Source organism: Mytilus edulis, chromosome 7 (genome assembly GCF_963676685.1).
Source record: "Mytilus edulis chromosome 7, xbMytEdul2.2, whole genome shotgun sequence".
Taxonomy (NCBI): domain Eukaryota; kingdom Metazoa; phylum Mollusca; class Bivalvia; order Mytilida; family Mytilidae; genus Mytilus; species Mytilus edulis.
Genome location: NC_092350.1, coordinates 28,801,279 through 28,826,938, shown reverse-complemented (window position 1 = coordinate 28,826,938; position 25,660 = coordinate 28,801,279). Strand labels below are relative to the sequence as shown.

Sequence of the window (25,660 nt, the reverse complement as noted above, 5' to 3'; positions counted from 1 at the left end):
TAAAAAAAAAATAAAAACAACCAAAAATAATTAACATTTGCAAAAATATCAATATTTAGAAGTTATATTCTTATAAATTGGTACTTTCAAATAAAAATGTACATTAAACATCTGCAATCCTGCATCAAATTTTGCTAACTTGATGGAAAATCTGGACCTTTGATTCTCTGTTTTTTACAATCCAAGATGGAGGAAGACACCCATACCACCATGCATTTATTTCTGAATTAGCACTGCTTTGATTTTGCAATATAATTATTCGTAACATTAACAGTCAGTGACAATATTAGAGTGTGAGAAGAAAATAGAGGACAACGTAATGGCAAAAAATATAATTATATATACTTATAATAGGCCTACTTGTAAATACATTTTCAAGATATTTAATTTTATTTTAAGCATTGTTAAACGAACGCCTGTTACTGTATACCTTGTATCGAGAGACTGATCACTATATTATATGAAGATATTGATTATTTACTTGTTAAGAGCCAGCTGATTAAACATTGAAAAATCGACCCCCCCCCCTCCCCCCCCAAAAAAAATTAAACTTTCTTGTATGGGGTTTTATGACGTGTAAACTATAAAAAGCAGAGTTTTTTTTCCAAGGGGGTGCTTTGAACTAGAATACCAGATCTGTCAAAGACATGTAGACGAGTGTTATTAACCATACCACTATTACTGAGACAGTGACTCTGCAGCTTTTGCTAATCTAACAGAAGATAATTATTTGTGTACACCAATTTGTAGCATAATTATTGCCTGGTAAAAAAATGACATTATTTTTTGTCTTCGATACGGCAGATTTTTTTAAGGGCATTATCTCCCCTTTTTGGCGAGTTTTCTTCCCTGGAGGAATCTGCTCTTTTCGGTCATATGGCAGTAAGACTAAATAATTGGCATATTGCCCTTTTGATATAACTAGTAAGTAATTTCTATTACATATAATGAATCACTGTTGAATAATTGTTAGATTGTTTCAGGACAGTAAAGAGCATGAACAAATTTGTGGCAGTAGCCCAACATTATATATCAGCAAAAATTGAAGTTCAGAAAATAACAATATTTCATACCAAGGAAACTTCTGAGCAATGCATATAATTTTAAATGCAATGACTCTTTAAAAGAATACTATTTAATAAAAACATACAAGAAATTAAAGAAAAATGACTTACATAATATTATATCACTCAGTCACAATTGAAACCAATATAATTACACAGAGATAAGTCAATATAAAGTGGGATGAAAGACATAACGAGACAAGAGTAGAAGATATTTCAAAATATATAAAATCAGTTGTCATATTGGCAATTATACCACATCTCCTTCTTTGTATACTGACATATCCATCTTAAATATGGAATAAATAAATCATTCATAAACAAGTTCTGAAGCTATAATTCCGAAACAGTGCAAGTTGCACCAAAGCCTCAAAGAGTTGCTAACTTTCAATTTAATTTATATTGAAAAACCACAAATTTCATTTTTGCATGAAGTTTGAGTATACCTCCAAATAGCTATTGGGATTGTGCTGCTGGCTTGCTGTCTCATTAAAGTTTATCCCAATGCTCATATTTGAAATACATAATAAAGAAAAATTAGATTTATTTCAATTTCAAGCGAAATGTTTATTAAAATGATGACTCTCATTCTTGTTTCACTGCTGTTTCTTCTACTTCTACATCTGAAAAAAACACAAAATAACAAAAAATAAAATTGTTGAAATTAGTGTGTGCTGTTCGGTTGTTTCCATATTTAAATATTTAAAGCTTACTGGTAGTTTAAAATCAAGACAACAAATATCAAATGGATTAAAAAAAATGTTATGAGTAGCTGTTAGCTGTTTTTCGTAGATTTTATGTTTTTTCAACTGTGACTCTTCAATAATTGCTATCTTGCAATTTGTCTAGTCTGTTTTGTAAAACCTGAAATATTGATCAGCTTTTTTTCCAGTCAAATGAACTAGTAAATACTTTCAGCATAATTCTTATTTACAACATACATTAATACATCTACTTAGTAATTGTTAAGGCCATTTGATCTATTTTTTTTAAATATAACTATCAAATTGTTTTTAATTTTGATTATGATCATGTTGTTTGGTTACTGTCTCGACAACATAATTTTGACTAATTTCAATGTTTTCTCGATGACATATTTGTTTCATGATATGTATGAATAACCACCTACCTGATACATTTCCCAACCTAATCAAGATCTCCAAGTTAGACATCGGCATATCTATCATATCAGTAGAGCCTGGTCAACTAGGCAAGGATAATTCTCCATTCTACTTCAAAAATGAAAAAAAAATACTCAATTGAAATCATTCATATGTATCAAATGACTTTCAAAACTGTATGTGAGGTTTTTGTATGTGCATGATTGTGTGTGTTCTCATATACAGGCCACAAAAATAACCATACAAAAATAGAAGAAAATAATCAATGATGGGTTAAATGATATAATACACCAGTAATTAAACAATACAAATCTAACAAGAATGTGTCAATAAGTACATGAATGCCTCACTCACACTATCATTTTCTACATGTATGTTCAGTGACTGTGGACCGTGAAATTGGGGTCAAACATCTAATTTGGCATTAAAATTAGAAAGGTCAGATCATAGGGAATATTTGAACTATATATTTCAAATTGATTGGACCTCATTTTATCAAAAACTACCTTAACCAAAAACATGAAAAGGGACAGACGGACAATCTTACAAACGGACGATCAGACCAGAAAACATAATACCCCTCTACTATCGTAAGTGGGGCATATAAATTCTTGGTTTTTTTCTTAGTCAAAAATATTGTACGTGCAAAGCACAAACAAATTTATTTAGTTTTTTGACACGATTAATCAGATTGTTTTAATTTTTATTCTATATAACACTACTTTATTGTTATGGAAATGGAGAAAAAAATCAAAAAAATCTGAGCATTGAGAATAGTTCTTTTTCAAATTGGGGATCAGTATACATTGTAAACATAACACCCCCGCTTTCTTCAATTTAGTCAATTGTTGAAGTTAATTCAAAGTTGATTAGAAAAATGTATTGAAAGCGATTTCAGAGGTTTTTCTATACCAGGCTATTCTTGTAAATGAACATGGTTTAATAAAATTGAGAATGTGTTTTTGGGACGCAAATACCCTGCCTGTAACAATATGCACCAGAAGCAGTCACAACTTCCGCATACAGATGCAGGATTAATTTCATTAAGGCCCTTATGTAATTATAAGCATTGTGTATAAATTTCATAACATTTAGTTAGCAAACAAGAGGAAGAGAATTAAACCAACAGATTAAGTAATTGCTTCATTAATAAAGGAACATCATAAGTCATGAATGGTAAAAGTGACGCCACCCAATTTTAAACATGATCTGGTTTTTGTGGTAACAAGCATTGTATACCTATTCTTTTTTTAACATTTGTTTGCAGCAAACTAAAGTAAGAAAACGGACACTCAGCAATTTTTTTATTTAGCTTGTGCTATAGATAAATAGATAAAGGCAGATGTGGTGTGAGTGCTAATGAGACAACTCTCCATCCAAATAACAATTTAAAAAAGTAAACCATTATAGGTTAAAGTACGGCCTTCAACACGGAACCTTGGCTGTATGTTTTTCTATGACACATTGTTGTGTAACTGTTTCATTGCAATTGGTTTCAGTAGCCAAATAGTCTTATAAGTAAATAACTTCCCTATCACTATCCTGTCAACACAAAGGTTGTGAATTTCAAAGCCTTTCAGCTGTTTGACTATAATCTTAATTGACCTAGTCAGTTTTACTATCTTGGATCTTGGTTCTCTTCAAGCATTATTTTCTCACTCAACCAATAAAAACCAACTACTACGAAATAGTACATAATGCTGAAGTGGCATTAAACACCAATTAACCATTGACACAAATCACACATGTGACAGAATAATTAAAAAAATGACACCTTTAAATGTTATGTTTTTTGCACTCGGGTACTTGCTTTTAATACAGTAAATATTTGATACTTGTAGTGACAAAAATATTTATATAAAGCATAGTATTACTTACAAATAATTAAAAAATCAAATAGCATCATCATATTTTCTAAATTCTTGTGTGTTTTGTAAAGCAGCTGGTACTAAATCTAAACAGAAATTATAAAAATTTTATCTCAAGATTAGATTGATAGCATATCTAAACGCCCACATTTTCTTGTTATAACATATTAAAGCTTGGCCTTTGTTTTCACTTGCTAAGAGCTATATATATTTGTTGGGTTGCTGTTCATGTCTAATAATCGTACTACCATTATCTAATGGCTTATTGACAAATCATTAGTGTATCATTATACATTAAATGAAGTATTTTTGTGGCAGTATCTTTGTTTATTTGGTCATTTTTTGAATTTAGTTGTTTTTGTGGTCTCTTTTTAAAAGTGCACATGTTTTTAAAATATATTCTTTAATCTTAGCAATTCATCTAATATCTATAAGGATAAACAAACACTTGTTTATTTTATCAAAAAGGAGAACACTTCATGAAAACGAATTTATTAAACAAATACAGCTGTGTTAAATCTGAGTCTGATGATGTTTTCTTGAAGCAAAAAAAAATGCCTTTAAAATATGTTTTTTATATATTTTTTGTTGGTAGTTCTTTCTGCATTATACTGAAAAAAATTGAGGTTGGCATATTTAACAGCAGTGTGTTGTAGTGTGAGGTCCAACATTTGAACTGCCTCAACTCTTTGGTGATTCTCGTAAAAATAACATACATCCCCGATAAAGACTCGTAAAGTGAAAGTTAAATAAGAAATAGACTATAGTTTCTCGGGATATAAATAGACAAACCCTAAATAGACAGTCTGACAAACAACTTGGCCGTCTCCGTTTCAATCAGATATCACATAGAGTATGCTGTTTTAATTTGGCGTAGATATTTCTTTATTACTTTTAACAATCCAAAGTAATAAATATCAAACATACACGGCTTCTTTGGTGCCGGGCTGCCATACTTTTTGCGATGATTGTTTACATTTTGGGCAACACAAATGCCTTTCATTTTCACGGCATTACACAAATCGTCAAATGAGGAAACGTTACAAAGCACAACGTGACGTTTTAGTCAAGTCACTGACAACAACAACAAAAAAATAAGTCACTGAGACCAGGGCTGCCGTGACGTTGTAGACTTATACCGTAAAAAGCATCAACATCTATAGTATGCCTGGTTCGCGCTGTGCATAAGAAAGCCAGATCAAGCTAAAAATTTGGGATCATTTTAACGAAGTTCTCAAGTATGTTCTCTGAAAAGCTCTAATTTATTTACGTACGTTTTCGAGAGAAAGATAACATTTTACATTTTAAACGTACAGGGCTAATGTATTTACCTACTGAACGATAGCAGCATCAGACAGTACAATCTCTGAAATTTTTCCATCACAATGAGTCTTCTGCTATAAATATCCGTTGTTTATAGATGGCGCGCCAGCTTAATAAAATAAAGTATGTCCCGATAAAATAAACGAAAAGTGTAACGTCGTCTAAAAATTGCCGTTTTGTTTGACAGGACGCAAATTTCATTTATTGTATATCAATAAATATAAAACCATGAAAAAATTCTTTAAATATTCATTTACTTTTGCATCTAATTTATTTCTAACTCAACCCAGTAATACTATTTGCAATACGATAACAAGTGGCAATACAAAACTAAATATTGTAAGACGGCAGAAATTACGACGTTTCTTTAGCGGACAGAGTGCCTGGCGCCACTATATATGTTAATGCACACACCTAACATACAGCTAACATATATACCATTCGAAAACACGATATCTGTACTATCTTTTTTGCTCGGTCGTACAACATTCGTATGGTGCAGTTTCCATCAAATCACAACGAAAGGTCAAGAACAGACAACTTCTAATTTTTCAGAATGTCAACATTTTTGCAAATATTGCCTTCTGAATAATTATATTTTGTATGAACATATGGAAATCCGTTAGAACAGATGTTATTAGTAACTTGCATGTAATATCGAATTTTTTGTAGATAAACCGTTTTCCAAAAATTCCACTGAAAATTACAAAAATGCACAAAAACCTATTTTTTTTTATTTGTTATTCAACTATTATTCACCATAAAACCAAAAAACATACTTTATTTAGTTCTAAAAATGTGTTTGACATAATTAGTTTACTGTAATTACATGTACGCTCCTTATTAATTAAACAGCCAATTGCAATAACCTTGTATTTAATAACGCCATCTGCAAAAAGATAGCTTTTTAGCTGTTCTTTGTTAAAACAATTTTGTATATAGTCAATATCAGGATGAAAAACCCAAGTCTTTAAAGTGCAAAAAATGTTTAACGACAGAATACATTAGTCATTCATGCTTTTAGAGGAAAGTTTTTGAGCGAAACATTGATATTTCAATATTTCAATATTTATATGTTTTCTTGGTTGCTTATACTGCATTTTGCATTGAATAAGGAAGTGAAAATTGTAATAAGCTAGCCACTGAAATGTTCTGTATGCTTAATCAATGTATCTAATTCTATCAAACTACGTATTTTTTGTAAATAAATAGAGACTTTCGCATTTATATTTACTTTTATTGTTTTTTTAGATAGAAATTCTAGCAATTCGCCAAAACAATACATACACTCTCTGTATAGTTTACATACATAGATATAGGAAGATGTGGTGTGAGTGCCAATGAGACAACTCTCCATACAAATAACAATTTAAAAAGTAAACCATTATAGGTTAAAGTACGGCCTTCAACACGGATCCTTAGCTCACACCGAACAACAAGCTATAAAGGGCCCCAAAATTACTAGTGTAAAACCATTCAAACGGGAAAACCAACGGTCTAATCTATATAAACAAAACGAGAAACGAGAAACACGTATATATTACATAAACAAACGACAACTACTGTACATCAGATTCCTGACTTAGGACAGGTGCAAACATTTGCAGCGGGATTAAACGTTTTAATGGATCCAAACCTTCTCCCTTTTTCTGAAACAATAGCATAACATCACAACAAAGAAAAAGATACGATAAAATATCAATTGGCAGACTTAACTCAATCAAAAAACGTATGATTAAACAATGAACGAATAAATTTGATCTGCGATTTTGAATACAAATGCACAGTTAATTAAATATTAGAGACAAACATTCATGACCAAAAAGCTAACAAACAAATTCAAAAACAGGACATGACTGAGAAATATTTAACCAATCAATGTTCACTTTAGAAAAAAACCGGTTTTTTTATAATCTTGAAGTTTATACAAATGTTGTAAGAATAAGTGAAGATATTACAAATAATCAAAGCTGGTGTACAGACAAGATCCGTATAAAAAAAAAATGACAAAAAAGCATTATAAACAGTATCAACAGGTCGAATTAACAAGAAAATACGATTTGAGAGTACTCGCAGTTACTGACAGCTAGTTAAAAGCCAAAACCAATTAATAATAAAAAATCATGCATCAGAGACTAAAATCGACTAAAACACATCACAGGGATTTAGTATTTTAACGTCATTAATAGTCAAAGAAGACATGACTTGTGCAATGCCAAAATTAAATGTATCGACAGGTAGTAGTATAGTGAAGAGCGACTTCTATAGAAATAAAAGTTAACGTGTCTGTGTCTCTATACATCTCGCCTCAAAAGATAATGAAATTTAGTTATGTTTTAATTTGCTAATGACAATATCAATATTAGTGCCAATGTGAACTATATTCAGAGATCTTATTACAATATCGGTACGATAACCCTTACTTATAAGTTTGTTTAAAGGTTCGATGAGTTTACAAGGATCACATAGTATATATACATACATTGTAGTATAAAGGTGATTGATAATTGTTGGTGTTTGACGCGATTTTCGGTTCAGCACTTTTGGGTACTAAATTATTTGGCAAATATCAGTTCAATTGGTTTAGGCCCAATTAGTTACCAAGGAACAATCGACCATCGACAGAAAAACTAGAAATCCCAATCATCAATGCATTATTTATAGCTATCAGTATCAAGGACCAAACTACTGTGTAGGTGTCACCACAAAAATCTACCAACCATTATCTTTTATTTTTTTGTAAAAGTAGGCAACCTTATTCATATTTAATCTACACGAATATAGATATGTGACATTTAGAAAAAAGAGCACTGTTTTAGTAGATCATCTAAGCTTAATCATACTACCATTATCTACTGGCTTTTGTTGGACATTGCCATATTTACCTTAAGATAGCACATGTTTTTTTAAGAATAAATATGGTTTACAATAAAGTTATTTTATTCTAAAATATCGATAGAATTGTGAAAAATGAAAATTGTGGTTGAATTTATCCAGTGGCAGTTGTTATTCAACAGTTCGTTTCTATGTATGTTGCATTGTCCTTTGTGTTTTTTGTCGCACTTAAGGGTCTTTGTTCTAGCAATTCTAGCAATTCGCCAAAACAATACATACACTCTCTGTATAGTTTACATACATGTATATATACATACATTGTAGTATAAAGGTGATTGATAATTGTTGGTGTTTGACGCGATTTTCGGTTCAGCACTTTTGGGTACTAAATTATTTGGCAAATATCAGTTCAATTGGTTTAGGCCCAATTAGTTACCAAGGAACAATCGACCATCGACAGAAAAACTAGAAATCCCAATCATCAATGCATTATTTATAGCTATCAGTATCAAGGACCAAACTACTGTGTAGGTGTCACCACAAAAATCTACCAACCATTATCTTTTATTTTTTTGTAAAAGTAGGCAACCTTATTCATATTTAATCTACACGAATATAGATATGTGACATTTAGAAAAAAGAGCACTGTTTTAGTAGATCATCTAAGCTTAATCATACTACCATTATCTACTGGCTTTTGTTGGACATTGCCATATTTACCTTAAGATAGCACATGTTTTTTTAAGAATAAATATGGTTTACAATAAAGTTATTTTATTCTAAAATATCGATAGAATTGTGAAAAATGAAAATTGTGGTTGAATTTATCCAGTGGCAGTTGTTATTCAACAGTTCGTTTCTATGTATGTTGCATTGTCCTTTGTGTTTTTTGTCGCACTTAAGGGTCTTTGTTCTAGCAATTCTAGCAATTCGCCAAAACAATACATACACTCTCTGTATAGTTTACATACATGTATATATACATACATTGTAGTATAAAGGTGATTGATAATTGTTGGTGTTTGACGCGATTTTCGGTTCAGCACTTTTGGGTACTAAATTATTTGGCAAATATCAGTTCAATTGGTTTAGGCCCAATTAGTTACCAAGGAACAATCGACCATCGACAGAAAAACTAGAAATCCCAATCATCAATGCATTATTTATAGCTATCAGTATCAAGGACCAAACTACTGTGTAGGTGTCACCACAAAAATCTACCAACCATTATCTTTTATTTTTTTGTAAAAGTAGGCAACCTTATTCATATTTAATCTACACGAATATAGATATGTGACATTTAGAAAAAAAAGCACTGTTTTAGTAGATCATCTAAGCTTAATCATACCACCATTATCTACTGGCTTTTGTTGGACATTGCCATATTTACCTAAAGATAGCACATGTTTTTTTAAGAATAAATATGGTTTACAATAAAGTTATTTTATTCTAAAATATCGATAGAATTGTGAAAAATGAAAATTGTGGTTGAATTTATCCAGTGGCAGTTGTTATTTAACAGTTCGTTTCTATGTATGTTGCATTATCCTTTGTGTTTTTGTCGCACATAAGGGTCTTTGTTCTAGCAATTCTAGCAATTCGCCAAAACAATACATACACTCTCTGTATAGTTTACATACATGTATATATACATACATTGTAGTATAAAGGTGATTGATAATTGTTAGTGTTTGACGCGATTTTCGGTTCAGCACTTTTGGGTACTAAATTATTTGGCAAATATCAGTTCAATTGGTTTAGGCCCAATTAGTTACCAAGGAACAATCGACCATCGACAGAAAAACTAGAAATCCCAATCATCAATGCATTATTTATAGCTATCAGTATCAAGGACCAAACTACTGTGTAGGTGTCACCACAAAAATCTACCAACCATTATCTTTTATTTTTTTGTAAAAGTAGGCAACCTTATTCATATTTAATCTACACGAATATAGATATGTGACATTTAGAAAAAAAAGCACTGTTTTAGTAGATCATCTAAGCTTAATCATACCACCATTATCTACTGGCTTTTGTTGGACATTGCCATATTTACCTAAAGATAGCACATGTTTTTTTAAGAATAAATATGGTTTACAATAAAGTTATTTTATTCTAAAATATCGATAGAATTGTGAAAAATGAAAATTGTGGTTGAATTTATCCAGTGGCAGTTGTTATTCAACAGTTCGTTTCTATGTATGTTGCATTATCCTTTGTGTTTTTGTCGCACATAAGGGTCTTTGTTCTAGCAATTCTAGCAATTCGCCAAAACAATACATACACTCTCTGTATAGTTTACATACATGTATATATACATACATTGTAGTATAAAGGTGATTGATAATTGTTAGTGTTTGGCGCGATTTTCGGTTCAGCACTTTTGGGTACTAAATTATTTGGCAAATATCAGTTCAATTGGTTTAGGCCCAATTAGTTACCAAGGAACAATCGACCATCGACAGAAAAACTAGAAATCCCAATCATCAATGCATTATTTATAGCTATCAGTATCAAGGACCAAACTACTGTGTAGGTGTCACCACAAAAATCTACCAACCATTATCTTTTATTTTTTTGTAAAAGTAGGCAATCTTATTCATATTTAATCTACACGAATATAGATATGTGACATTTAGAAAAAAAGAGCACTTTTTTAGTAGATCATCTAAGCTTAATCATACTACCATTATCTACTGGCTTTTGTTGGACATTGCCATATTTACCTAAAGATAGCACATGTTTTTTTAAGAATAAATATGGTTTACAATAAAGTTATTTTATTCTAAAATATCGATAGAATTGTGAAAAATGAAAATTGTGGTTGAATTTATCCAGTGGCAGTTGTTATTCAACAGTTCGTTTCTATGTATGTTGCATTGTCCTTTGTGTTTTTTTTGTCGCACATAAGGGTCTTTGTTGTTTCATTCATTGTCATTGTTTCCCTCTAATAGTTGATGTGTTTCCCTCGATTTTAGTTTATAACCCGGATTTGCTTTCTCTCAACCTATGGCTTTTTAACAGCGGTATGCTACTGTTGTCTTTATCTATCCAGTTTGTTAATTGGGTTTGTGTCATCTGATCTTTAATTATGTTTATAGATACTATAGTGTACTGAACCCTCTGTTGTCGATAGCGACTTTTGGAGATTTTCTTACTTTATTTTCATACTTTTTCCGTTCGGGTTTCTAATGGTGCGAAAATCTAACAACAATAATGAGTGATGTTTAAGTTCATTAAAAATTAACCCGTAAAAATTGTTATCAATAACTGTTAAAAACATAAGTTAAAACAATCTGACTAAAATTCAGATCTATCACGAATCAACTGCTGATTTATCGTTAGAGAATAACGAAATCAGACATCTAGATATTAAAATAAGTTTGGGGTTAACTTTATGAGATAGATTAAAAGCTAGCATGTTTGATAAATTTGAGAAGATTACTATTTTTAACTCCATTTGAGTATTTCTATTAGGAAACAAATCCCATCACGTTTAAACTCCATATGTGCAATTTGAACTTCCTTAATTATACCAAGTAATGTCCGAGGTATGTTGCTAATTACAATGTGTTTAGACTTACATATGGATATTTGAATGGAAAAAGAAAAAGAAAAAAGGATGTGAGGAATTTTTTGTTTTACTCTTTTATATTTTGCATCAATAACTAAGTTTTAAGTTCTGTTGTCTTTTATTCACTAAGCTTTCAACTTCGTGGTTTTCTTTTCTTTGGTTGAACATATTGAACGAAGCAATAAAAAAGACAAGGAGGCAGTTTCAAATCAAAGTTGAAGAAATAAAGGCAAAAGTAGTATAACGGTGTTCGAAAAAAAGATGACAGCATGAACGAGACGAAAAAGTAGGACAGACAACCAAAACTTCTTAAAACACCATACAAAAATGTGAGCACACTACATAAACCGATATGGTGATTACAGTTGCTCAGAAGGGTATCCAATCTTAATTAATCTGAATAATTAATTTACAATCATATTTAATCAAACAACTAATAAAGTATATAAGAATGTTCAAACATTTAATGGAATTCCCCGGATTTGATATATTGAAAAGGTTCATCAAAAACTACCTTGACCAAAAACTTTAACCTGAAGGGGGACGAACGGACGCACGGACGATCAAACGGATGGACGGACGGATGAACGGAGGCACAGACCAGAAAACATAATGCCCCTCTACTATCGTAGGTGGGGCATTAAAAATATATGAGTTTACTTATTATTTTATTTTTATGTTTGAACAAAAAAATAAAAGAAAATCTTATTTTTTCACATCTAAACATAGAATTTCGGATTTCGATTTTCTGCACTGTAGATTTAAATAGCGATATTAAAAGGGGTACAAAAAAAAGCATATCCTTCAATTATCCTTAACTTTTTACATCGTAATTTCGCTAGTTTTTCGCATCGAAATCCGTAAAGAAAAGGGGTGTCCAAAAGTAGGGCAAAAAAATCCTTATATATGCAACCTCGAGCTCTATAAAAATATCAATAGGTGTCAATAAATTGTAAATAAAGGCAACAGTAGTATACCGCTTTTCAAAACAGATGAAATTATAGATTTTTTATAGATTTTTTTCGAAATTGAAGAAGGCGCCATTTTCGCCTATTCCTCTATTACGTCTATTGGTCTGCTATAATTATTGGATGATTCTAAACAAATCTCCGCCAATTGAAACTTCTATCGAGTAGAAATGGAAAACGGTCATCTTTATTTTATATGTCCCCCCACTATGGGGGCGTGGTCCTCCTTTAACCTTGTTTCTGAAATACACGATAACTATTCATCTCTCGAAATTAATTATCAAATAAATATCATTGAAACAAAATGAATATATTTTAAGACATCAATAAATTTCAAGTGCTACTGATTTTTTTAACAGAATATGCCGGAATCGACCCAATCCGATGTTTTGTCAGTACATAGATCAACGTTGTCAATTCCAGCGCCGAAAATGTCAACGTAAAATGTCATTAAAAGTTGGAATATTTTCTTCTTTGTTGCAATTTTGTTTATCTTAATGTCAAGAAAGTCATGCAATATGTTGAATCTATATCAACGTTATACTAAAACAGGCCTTACTTGGTAAACTAACAGTTTTATGCCTACATCATCATCATGAGATTGACTTGTTGACATCGTACTTGTACTAGTTGATCAAGATTCATCTCGTGCATATTGTTACCGGCCGCGGAGTTTTTTAAATGAACAACTTATCTGTTTGGTTATATCGATTTCTTTCATAATTTTCCTTTCGTTCGTTAATACAATTATCGTTGTGAGATTTGTTTTTTTTTTCTTTTCTTTTGTCAAAAAGGGGGGGGGGGCTCTTTTAATTTTGTCAAATGCATGAGTAGTCTTTAGGGGCTCATGGTTCTCAATTTCTGGTTTGCAGTAAAGGTTTGATCTCTTAATGACTTTACTTATTTAAAATCTGCAGTTTCTTAGATCAGTGATATAATTACTATATTAGTATTACATATATATAGTAATATATCTATGCATAGGAGGGGGCGACCATTTCCTATTCCAGGTAGAACAGTGGTGAGAATTCGAAGAGAATCCTGGCGTGCTCGTACTAGTACTTGTCTGACTGTCCTACATGCTTTTACCTTTATATCCATTCAAGCGACATTAAAATGAAAGATCTGAATAAAGTTTATAAAATTGACAAAAGTAATCATACAAAATCATGGGTAAAAAAACGCGAATGGTTTAATTATGTAGTTGATTGCAATGTTATGGATTGTATTATGTATATCATGTGAACAATTTTAAGTGACAGACCTAGATAAGAAATGTATTTTTGTAAAGAGTTCTTCAAATTTTAAGTTAGATTCTGTACTTGCTAATGAACAATCAGAACAGAACTAAAAAACTACGAGAATAAAGGAGAGGAAACAAAGGAAGGTAAAATCATGAAAATAAACGTAAACTTCTCTCATTTATATTAGTGTTGTCAAATGAATTTCATTTGTGTAGGACCAGCAGATTTGGAGCCGGACCAGTAGATTTTCAGTCCACTGGTCTGGCTGGCCAGTACACAAAAAAACACAACTTAAATTCGACCCCTGTAACATGATGGATATAAAGAAATTGTACAGGCATAATGTTAAATTTGTAATAGCTCCTGGTCATGGGGATACATGTTAATGCATGTGTAAGCTCTCAAATGTGTGGGTGATTCAGTGGTTAATTTTAATGTGTAAATTATTTTTAAAATATGAGATATGAATTTAGAGGTTGGTTATCTATTTTTTTTTTTTTTTTTTTTGTATATGGGAAAAAGGAGTCTGTGCCTGTAATCACTTTCCCTTTGTAATCTATGTTTATGAAAGATTAAATTTTTATGAATATTACATTTTGGTGTATAATTATGAAATCAGAGACACAAATATTTTTTTCCAAATGAAATATTATACCAGGTATAAAATAGCCAACATTGAATGTGGAGTGTCTTACATTCCAATGATTTAGTACATGGACTTTTCAGTTGAACCCTAGACGTTCAGCAAAATTTGTGTAGCCTCAATACCCTATATTTTGCAATTTTTGGGGCCTTGAAATAACCCCCTTTTTTAGAGAACTTACAATCGGCATGAAACGTGATCATACGTGCTTTCGAATTTGATTCATTTTGGTCCGTATTTGCAGTTATAGATTTACAATGTTCTATTATCTGAGCAAGAAGTGAAAGCGTGAATATTTTTCAAGGAGATCATGAGGAACACCTTGACCAGTTTAAAAACGGATGTTGACAACTTGTGTGGGTATAATATTCCCGGAGACAAGTACGGATACCTTAGATCGAAATCCGAAAGTAATTCATCAGTAAATTGTTGATTCAATACTTAGTATATGAAAAGGAAATGATGATATATTGGATTTCAATTTTCATGTTTGATAAAATTTATACTTTATTTTTGCTGTTTAAATCATTTCTTTGGATCCGCCTTATTTGATAATAATAAACTGAAATATCTGGAATAAACCTCTAATTACCTCTTGTATTGTTTAGCATAAAGTTTAAGCATCCAAGAATGTCATAAATGCCACTTTTCAGCGTGGAATGCCCAATCCAACGTAAAAAAATGGCCGCCATTACGTCGTCTACTGAACCGTACCACTGAGCTCCGAAATCCTTACTCAGGCGCTACCGGTTGTCCTACTGTACCACTCTGATAATCAAATCTTCTGAATATCATCTGGCACTCACAAGATAAAAAACTTGGCACTCCAAGGGTTAACAGATCTTCAAGGTTATGGTTGCTGGCGACGTCGTTAGGGGTAACGTCTATGAACGACATTATTATGTAGTCCTAAACGTCATTACTATACTCCACTCCCCAAAGTTCGTCCACCTAACGAATATCAAGGTGTATTTTCAGCTACGTTTCCCGTATATTCCCGATAATTTGCATTCATAAATTTTCAATAAAGTTCTAATCTTTGACATGAAAAAGAATCAACAAAAGGCCGTAGTATAACGGAAATGCAAAAGTGAACACTTACTTGAAATCAATGCCTGTTCTACTTTCGCCCCTCAAGTTCGTCCACCGGATGTACAACCTTGTTACGTCACACAGATAAGGCCAAGCACATTACATTTTCGCATTTTTGTTCAAAGTTAATTTTAAAGGGTAAGTATTGAAAAAAAAGCAACAAAAATAAATAATTAACAATAAAAATTTTCAACAAGTAACAATAACAAGAAAATTTGGCCAAATTGTCTAGTCCATGTCCTTGCAATGCATGCAGTAAAACTTGGTATTCCTCCTCACAGTCCTCAATTCTGTACAATACTTCAGATGTGTCCAGTGCTTGCACCTATAATTGTCAAACTGCACCCCAAAGTCTAATTTGATTGGGGGTAAACTGTTTACACACACACAGCATAACTCGACTTCTGGAATGTCTTCATCGTCTGTATCGCTGAAGACCATGGAATCATCAATGTATATGTGACTAGGTCCTGGTTTTGGAGACGTGTGGATAGGTCCTGGTTTATTAGATATGTTGCTAGGTCCAGGTTTAGTGTGGTTAGGTCCTGATGTAAGTGATGAAGCAGAAGTGAACGTATTCTTTTTATTTTGTTTTCCACTTTTCTTACTACTCTGGTTGCTTGATTTATTTTTTCCTTGGTTTTCAACGTGCTGTTTAATGTTTTCTGCTACCTCAGTTTCAGTTATTGGCATACCAGCGACAATTTTTCCAAGGGTTTTTCTTTCTTTTTTGTCATTTTTTTCAGACTTCATTTTTTTTAGTTTGTTTATTCGTTCTGCAAAGAAGTGTGGTACAGCAGTATCATGGTCTTGCATATCTTCAACAACATCAGTTACCGCACTTTCAACAGCTTCCGTTACTTCTGTATTCATATCAACTTCGACTACTTGCATTTGTATCTCATCTGTTTTTGGTTCATCTGTAGTCTCTGTAGTTTCTTTGCATTCCTCATTTCTTGTAAATACCTCTGATGGTTTGAGTTGATCTTGGTTGATGACAGTCTTATCCAGGGGGTATATTCAAGTCTTCCTAAATGCTGACTGAAGATTTTCTGGGGACAGAGCTTTCTGGTATGCTTTGCAGGCTAGTTCACATATATTGTATTTGGTTTTTACAGAGGAGTTTTGAAGTATGGTTTTGTGACATTCATTATCGTAAATACGCTGCAACGGCCCATAACATCCATCATCCAAAGGTTGTAAAATATGTGAGGTATGAGCTGGTAAGACGTGAATGATGATGTGGTGTTCCTGTGCCCATTCAATTATGTCAACTGCTACATGTGATTTATGCCCGTCGAGGAGAAGAAGTACGTTGTCATTGTTTCTGTCAGGGATGTATTTAAGAAAATGGTCTGTTAAAGATTGTCTGAATATGTTGGTATTGGACCATCCTGAGTCTGATACTGCACCAACAGCACCAGGTGTTGCACCATTCATCAATTCATTATTCATGCTTTTCCCTTCGAATACAAAATATGGAGGAACAGCAAATCCTGAGGCACTTCCACATCCAAGTATGGTGGTAGTACTAGACCTTCCAGATGTTACTGATGATATGTTACATTCAATTCCAGATACAACATTAGGTGGTTTGTGATTCAGTGTTATACCCTTCTCATCAACATTAGATGTGGTTCATCCTGAAGATTGTATTTTAGGACGACTTCCTTTAAGCTTGCAAAGTATTTTTCAACATTAGCAACAGAACCACATTGTGCACGTAGAATATCCAAACTTCTAGGTTTCACCACTCTAAGTTCTGGCCATCTTTTTATGAAACCCTCAAACCATCTCAAGGTAAATTCTTCACTCCTTGGTTTTATTTTGATTGTGTGTAACTTCTTGTCTAGTGTACCCATATCCATATGAAGCCATGGACTTTACATGTTCCACAATCCGTGCCTCCTCTTCAAGCAAAAAGACAGGTGTCCATCCAGTGGTGACACAATTTGGACTTATTTTGCCGGTGATTCTATCACGTAGAGTTTGTCTTTGAAAATTAATTTGCAGAGCTGCTTTTCTCTGTGACATTTCATTATTCTTTACTGATATGTATGCATTTGTCAAAGCTGTGGGACTGTACAGCCTGTACTTTTTATCATGCCCGAGGAAGGTAGGTTTAGCCTGAAATGTAATGTGATGTCTTTTGTTTATTGCTGTATTTTTTGGTTTTAACATTGTGTATGTGTATATATTTATTTCTGTTTAGGTAAAGTGCAAATTCTCGGATAGATTTTGAGCCCTCCATCGTAAATATTGGTCAGGAATTGACAAAGCCTTACCTTTTTTTTGCAACCATGACGTTTTGGGAAAAATCACATTCGGCAGTAGAAGCCATTTTATAGCGATAATTCATCATTTTTCCCGAATTTTTCATAATCTGTGCAAAAAATTCATTAAAATTTCCATATTTGTTCGATACGATTTTTACGTTTGCTTGGCCTGACATATGTTAGTAGGTCACGAGTCTTGATCACTGGAATGTAAACAAACCGGCAACTCAGTTTGTAAGGGATTTCCCCTGTATTTATCATTAAAAAATCAATTTAAAGATGGGTAGAAAAAGGATATAGTAAAAATGGCGATTTTGACAAACATTTTTTTATTCTAATGATTATTTACCTGTTTCAACCTCATGTTTTGGTTTCACTTTTCCACGTTGTTCTTTACTATATATAGAACGCCGCTCAGCTGGAAAGTGACGTCACGGGTATTTCGCAAGCGCGATAAATGAAAACAATGATGGCGGACGAACTTGCGGTTGGGACGAACTTGGGGGGTTGAAGGTTATAGCACAACGTAGGTACCATATAAACGAAAGTGAAAGTACTAATCAAAAGAAAAATGCCTTCTAGATTCTCGTTCATCTATTTAATTTTGGACGGTATTTCTTAATAACACAATTTTCTTTATTAATTCTCATTGGTTCCTTTGTATTATCTGAACACTGATAAAATAAAAAAAAAATGAAGACATTTGGATAACTAGATCCAGTACATCTATCAATATGTTCGCTATGAGGGATTTTACTAAGGCTCGCGACCCGAATTCGCTGACTATGCACTGGCATCCGTGTTCTAATGGTGTTGTCGGTTTGCCCAATATAATTTTCTTGAAAACCCCTGCAAGTGATAATGTATAGAAGATTTTCCGATGCACATGTAAAACTGTTCTTGAAAACATTTTGAAGAAAACATGTCCGGATTTAAAGACGAATTCGATTCCTTGGGGTAATTATAAACATGATTCTAAATTTGGTCGTCCACATTTTTGTACCTTGGGTTGAATATTTTCAGTTTAGAATGTTGCGCGTGTCAACAACTGTTTTAATGATTTTGGTTGTCGTTTGCTTTTAATTACTTTGTGTGAATTAAGTAATTTCAAAATTCGACGGTAGCGCTCCTCCCTTGACGATAGTTTTTTTTTGGTCTACGAGATATCGAACTATCCTGTGCAGTTGCAATTTGTCGATATCTTTTTGTTAGTCTCTAAACTGTTGCCTTATGCACATCAAATCAAGCCACGATGTGTGCAACACTCATTCTGGCATCAACCATTCCAAGAGCTTTCTGACGGTCATTTTCGGGGAGGCCTGGTTGACGCCCCATGCAAACTTTTCAAAGGTGTATGTGTATTTCTTACCAATGGTGTTTTTTTCTGAACGTTAGTGAAAAAGAAAATTCTAATATTGTTTTAAAAATACAAGTTCAGCAGGTAAAACATCAATTAAACGTGAAAAACTGAAATGGCGCTAAATCAATCACCAGGAAAAAAGTACGACTGTTTTAAATTACAGGTAAATTTAAGGATTATATCAATGATGTTTAACTATTTTTTTCCAAAAACAACAAAAAACAAATTTAAAAAAAAGTGTTGCTAAACATTTTTTGCCTCAGTATATATACATGCAATTTCTTCAGGTTAACATCGTGTATAAGTTTTGGCCAGTTTATAAAATGCCTAACTTTACAAAGTTTGGTTTAAGCTAAAGCCAATTGGTTGAAATTTTAAAAATACATTTAAAAGATGGGGGGAAATATCTGTAAAGCAAGGAAAATCAATGAAAATTAATGTTCTTTAAAATAACATAGAACTCCATACATGTAGTTCAACCAGTTTAAGTATGTAATCATTGAGAAGGTCAATTTAGTATCTTCTCATCAAATAGCCGGAGAGCAAATTGTTCTAACAACAAAACAAAAATATCCAATCGATTTATAGAAAACATTGATTCTAATCAAAAATGTGTTAAATGGAACTGAGAAAAACTGTTTTGAACAAAATCAAGATTGGAATAAAAGAGCACTTATGGAACGATACAGCTTCCTTATGACGAAGGAGCTGTATGAGAACAAGTTAACTCTCGATTAAATAAGACTGAAAATTGTTACATGACACGTAGTTAAAAGTGGGCGTTATTATTTTAAGTAACGGACTTTAAACTGTTATAATTTAAAATCTATGACATCACTACACACACGGGCATATCGAACAAGATGGGATATATAAACACCGTATGATTGAGCCAAAGGAACATTGCCGTCTAAAACAGGAAAATTAACAATAGGGAATGAAAAATCGTCTTTTTTGTCCTATTGAAACATGTACGATATGCAATAGGTTGGAATTTTAAACAGTCTTCTTATGATTTTCTCAAAATTATAATGGAATCGTCGAAATATCGTTCCAAAGTTATGATAACGTATTTTCAGCAGTTTTGATAGAAATGTTTGCTACTTTCTCATTTACTGGTTGTTTTAGACCAACCCATCACAAAATTTGCTTTACTTGGGCTGACTTTGGAATCCATGGTTGTAGTTTCAATTTGCCTACATGTCGTACCATCAAAATCAAATGTATTTCATTTATCATTCGTCTAAACATCCACCCAACAATGTTAAATCTGTAAATTTGCTTTCACCTGCTCGCTAGACATAAATATTGAATTCCTAAATGAAAAACTAGCTTAAAGGTTAAAGAAATTTGTTCATGTAACTTATCTCAAAAGTCGAAATGATGACGACAGGTTTTTTAAAGCAAATTTTGTTACGTTACTGTCACCTGACATGTAGCGCAATAACAGAGGCACCACATAAAAACAACACAACGCTGCATCAGTCAGATATTATTTCAGATGTAAAACATAATTTTCTGACCGTTTTTTGTCCTCGATCAATTGAGTAATTTACAATCTTAACCAAAATCAGACGCATTATACTGGTATTATTTCTAAATTGATTTATAACAGATAAAGTCTCCTTTTGTTTCATAATGCGATTATTAATCAAGAAATGTATTTTCTTACCTTTAAAGGAAGTTCTTCAAAAACTCTAACAAAATTCTGGAAAATATTTTTTATTGACAGGCTTCCCTGGATTATTTTCTTGAAAAGGCGAATTGCCGATCTTAGTGGGTCTACAATATCAGTGATGATGGCATCAAATCCGCTTGCCCTTTTACCAATATTTTTCATGTCGTTTTCCTGTGGAAAAAAATCACCAGTAATCAATTACTTGGCATTGTAAGGAACTGCTGTTATCCCTTTTAAGTAATTTTAAATTGAACAACAAATTAAAAAGTAAACAAAATAAGGACATATAAAACAAGTAATCTAAAATGAATCAATAAAAATTAAAATGGATATAGGGAGTGTGTCAAAGAGAAAAACAACCCGACCAAATAGCAGAAACCACCGAAGGCCACCAATGGATCTTCAACAAAGCGAAAAATTCCCGCACCCGGAGTCGGGCTTCACCAGGCTCCTTAATAGAAAAAAAAATTTCAAGTTCTTTACATTACCGTTAAAAACTTGTTTTAGTGAACATCATTTGTGCGTTTAGGGTCATCGTCACAGCCTGCCCGAGTGCTTGAACAAAAATATAATGCTATATTGCACGAAGTATTCAGCAAATTATATTCTTATACTTGATTATAAGCTCTGCTGCCTTTATGAAATTTTTATAAAGTACTTAAGGAAAAATGAAATTTGATAGTGCAGGTATACATCCAGTCCCCTCTATCAGGTAAATATGTAATAAAAGCGAGCATATAGACGAAGTTCTCTGGTGAATGGCATAGCTAGAAAGTAGTCTATTCTGTGTATTGACGCCTTGTGGTTCTTTTCTAACTGTCATTGTATTGCAGTCTAGTTGATGTTTACCCAACATCTCCTTGTGATCACAAGAGTTTAAATTTGATTTACCATTACACTAAAATTAGTTTATTTTGTATTTTTACAAATGTCATGAATTAATTAAAAGTCAGTAGCACATAATTACTCTGACGTGTTACATTCTTTTTGGACATGTGACTAAAGAACGTCAGCTGGAGATACTACCTTTTTCAACTTACTTTTAAAATCATAAGACAAAACTTTGTGGTTTTTATCAGATAAGAATTTCTTGAACCTTAAATAAAGTCAGATAAAATTTGTATCTATATGTTAAAAACTATTCTTATCGATTTGTACAAAAATTGACCATCGGAATTGCTTTGCAATTAACTTTCATACCTCAATATCAGTGTTTGATAAAAAAAATTAAATTAAAAAAAAATAATTTGTAAATAAATCTATGACAATGTTTCACTGAAATCCTAGCTGAAACATGTGTGGGTTTTAATTTAAACAAAAACGAATGAGTTATTTAAAAAAAAGTCAAACACTATTAACCCTTTTGGCGCCAAACCTACATTTTTTGCTTTTGAGTAGAACACACAAATCAACAAAAATGTATTTAAAGAACATCATTTCACTGTCGAAATGATTATAGGTTTGTAGAAAAATAACTGACTTTGATCTATTATTCAAAAATAACCATAAAAGTCCTAATATACATGTATATATTGATTTTTTTGTAATTCAAAACCTTTTAAATACAAATTTCTTTATATACAGGTATTATTTCAGCCCATCTAATCAATTTATACTATACGAATGCCATCATTCTGAATCGAGTCTATTTCGTTATAAAGAATGATTAATGAACACTTTAATCTAACTACTTTGTATGACTTTATATGAAAAAGATCAAGATAATCGAATAGAATAAAAGAAAAATGAACATTATAAAAAAATATGGGAACTTTCTTTGAATTCCAAGACCACAGCGTTGTAAGAAATGTTTCCGTCTGGCTTTAAAAATCCAAATATTGGTGGATTAAACATTAACTGCGGAAGACCGAGTACTCTAAGTATAATTTTAGTACTCAGATATTTTTTTCTCAATCTGAACAAGAACACAATCAAAGTGCTCTGTAATGAACCCTACGAACTGATTAGCGACTTTTGAAACAGTGTTTGTACACGGATACACATTCTCACAGATCAGCTGTAAAATTGACTAAGATTATTAATCAAAATGGATTAGTTCGCGGGATTAGTATGAGATATACATTAAGTGTAATAAATGTTAATTTAAAACGTTATAGTTCTTTAATTTATAATTAGATATCGTTTTTGACAAGTAAATACACTTCGTTGACAAATCATGGGACAATCGTACTATCCAAAGAAATAACTCAACGGGAATAGATGCTACAAATTGTCTATCAAGTCGGACTTTATTAACACATTGAAGGATTTTATTGACGAGATTCTAATTGAATACATGGAAACAAGAAACATAAAGTGCTATTATGATAGTTTTGTTTTTGTTTTTTAGAAACGGTTGTCTGTTATTCATTGTTTGATTGACACAAAAAAGAGGAGTTATACACATAACCAACGATGAAGTAATTTTGTTTATGAAAGGTTATAACAACTATATATGGACAATGTCCCCTTCTTTTCAGAATATAACAGTTTTTGTCCATTCGTTTTTGATGTGTTTTGTTATTTGATTTTGCCATGTGATTATGGACTTTCCTATTAGATTTTCCTCTAAGCTCAGTATTTTTGTGATTTTACTTTCTTCTGCTCTGTCATATGCATGAGTATAGTTTCATTTATTTTAGATTTCTTCGATATGTGTATTAGGCCGGTGAACGAAGTCAGTATTATGAAATTGTAATCGTCAAAAATGGTATACGGCTGTATCATATATCATTCGATTCGAAAATATGTGTACTTTGAGAATATTTTGGTCGTCAAAAGAAAATATGGTGCAGTTTTTTCAGAAATCAAGATCAAAGGTCACATGTCGTTTTCTAGGAAAAACAAAATTGAATATTCAATTCTACTTTAAATACACTTTTAACAGTAGCTCGAATGATTAAAAACTTGAATTCATTTTCTTCCTTATTCAATTTGTTATTAAAAATGTGGAAACCTACCATTAAATGAGATTTTCGAGTACACGTATGCGACTTTACAAAAAGGGGGGTAGTTTTCAGTTAAAAACGATGTATTTTGTTCAATTTATAAGAACAACAACCGCCAAAACTTTACAAAATTTATAAAAAATTATGAACAATTATGTTTTTGTTAAGATGTCTATCTAGTATGCCTCAATGAAAAAGGATACTTATGTTTTGGGTATTAACGTTGAATTCGGTACATGCAAAACTGGCAACAAAAAATATTTCAAAACAAACTTATAGTTTACTTTCTACAATGTCATGACAATTTTTATGAAATAAAATGTATCTATAAAAATATAAATCATTGTAAAATAGACTTAAAACTTTAAAAAGACATGTTTAATGACAGAACACGCCTTTTCCTCGTTTAAGAGGTGGATAAAGATTTGATTATTCAATCTCAAACTTAGCTACGCAAGATAATTTTTTTTCTATCAAGGACAGTTTAACATACATGTACCACCAAATATATGTATTACTACATTTGATCAGTAGTTCAGACCTCAAATGACTTTTGTAATCTTGGAAAGTTATTACGATGTTAAGACCCTTGGCTGGAATACATAGTTCCTACATGGAAGGTTTAGCAAATCTCGAGTCAGTATTGGTCTCAAGTTTTTAATGAACACGACATACTTCTGAAGCCCAAAATGCTATAATAATATTGCGAATATGAATGCTAAGCTTCAGACATTAAACCTGTTGTGCCTTGGAGTAGAGTGGTGGCAAAATGTTTGTGTACCTCACCATTTTTATCCAGCATCATTGGACATTAAATTCAAAATAAAATTGTCATTGCAAAATACATTTTGGTCGTATCAATGTATAAATGGGGGAATATAAAAACAACTGTTCCATCAGTGCACCTAGCAAATTTCAAAGGACCCCTGTCCTAATTGAAACTCCTAATATCTCTAGACAAAGGTAAAAGAGCAATCTCTGATTGACAGTATACACTTGCCATGATCACATGACTGAAATCTTTTAATTTTTTTCATTGTCGTGATCATTCTGCCCTACAGTCAGGTTTGTATAATTGATTTGATATCTGAACTACGGTTATCATTTATATCGCACTGATGATGTTAAAAAAAACTTGCTTCTGTAAATGTCCTTGTAATTCATGAAAAGCTTGAATTAAAGAAAAGCGTTTACTTGGATATGCTGTGCTAGAGAGTGTTATTCCTTGTCTTTGTTGCAGTTTTATTTTCTTACAATAGATGCAAGCATATGAAAGAGAGTCGAAATATATCAGAGGGGCATTCCAACTCATAAGTCAAAAAATAAACTGACAACGCCATGGCCAAAGAAAACAGAAAAACACTCACAGACAAACAATACTACACAAAACACAACCTTTGATACCCGTGACTTAGTTTCTTGACTCGAGCCTTCTGCTATTTTATCTGTTTGTTTCTAAGAAACATCAGAGGCAACAGTAGTTTAGCGATGTTCACGTTTTTATATAAAATCTTTAATTCTAAATATTTCAAAAAGACTCAGAGTCCAGTTCGGTTGTATCATCAATATGTAATTACATGTGGCATGTGAATCAAAATTATCAAAATGTTACAAACCGGAATCAAACACAAATTAATGGCAAATTTTCAGATCAGTATCCAAA

General features: G+C 32.1%; 1 protein-coding gene, 1 long non-coding RNA gene and 1 pseudogene across 3 annotated transcripts in view; all 3 read right to left on the bottom strand.

Annotated features, from left to right (window-relative positions):
* Nucleotides 1–25,660, bottom strand: part of LOC139481196 (uncharacterized) — a 197,992-nt gene that overhangs the window by 89,446 nt on the left and 82,886 nt on the right. The window contains exon 18 of the mRNA XM_071264355.1: nt 21,044–21,220. Within this exon, the coding sequence (XP_071120456.1) occupies nt 21,044–21,220 (177 nt within the window). The remainder of the gene's footprint in view (nt 1–21,043; nt 21,221–25,660) is intronic.
* Nucleotides 1,592–5,498, bottom strand: LOC139482842 (uncharacterized). 2 transcript variants are annotated; one of them, XR_011654977.1, is made up of 3 exons: nt 5,385–5,498; nt 2,194–2,296; nt 1,592–1,687 (listed from the first exon to the last, which is right to left on the bottom strand). It is a non-coding gene; the product is annotated as an uncharacterized lncRNA (long non-coding RNA). The 2 variants fall into 2 exon arrangements; XR_011654978.1 differs by having other exon boundaries at nt 5,389–5,498.
* Nucleotides 15,964–17,916, bottom strand: LOC139482509 (uncharacterized; annotated as a pseudogene).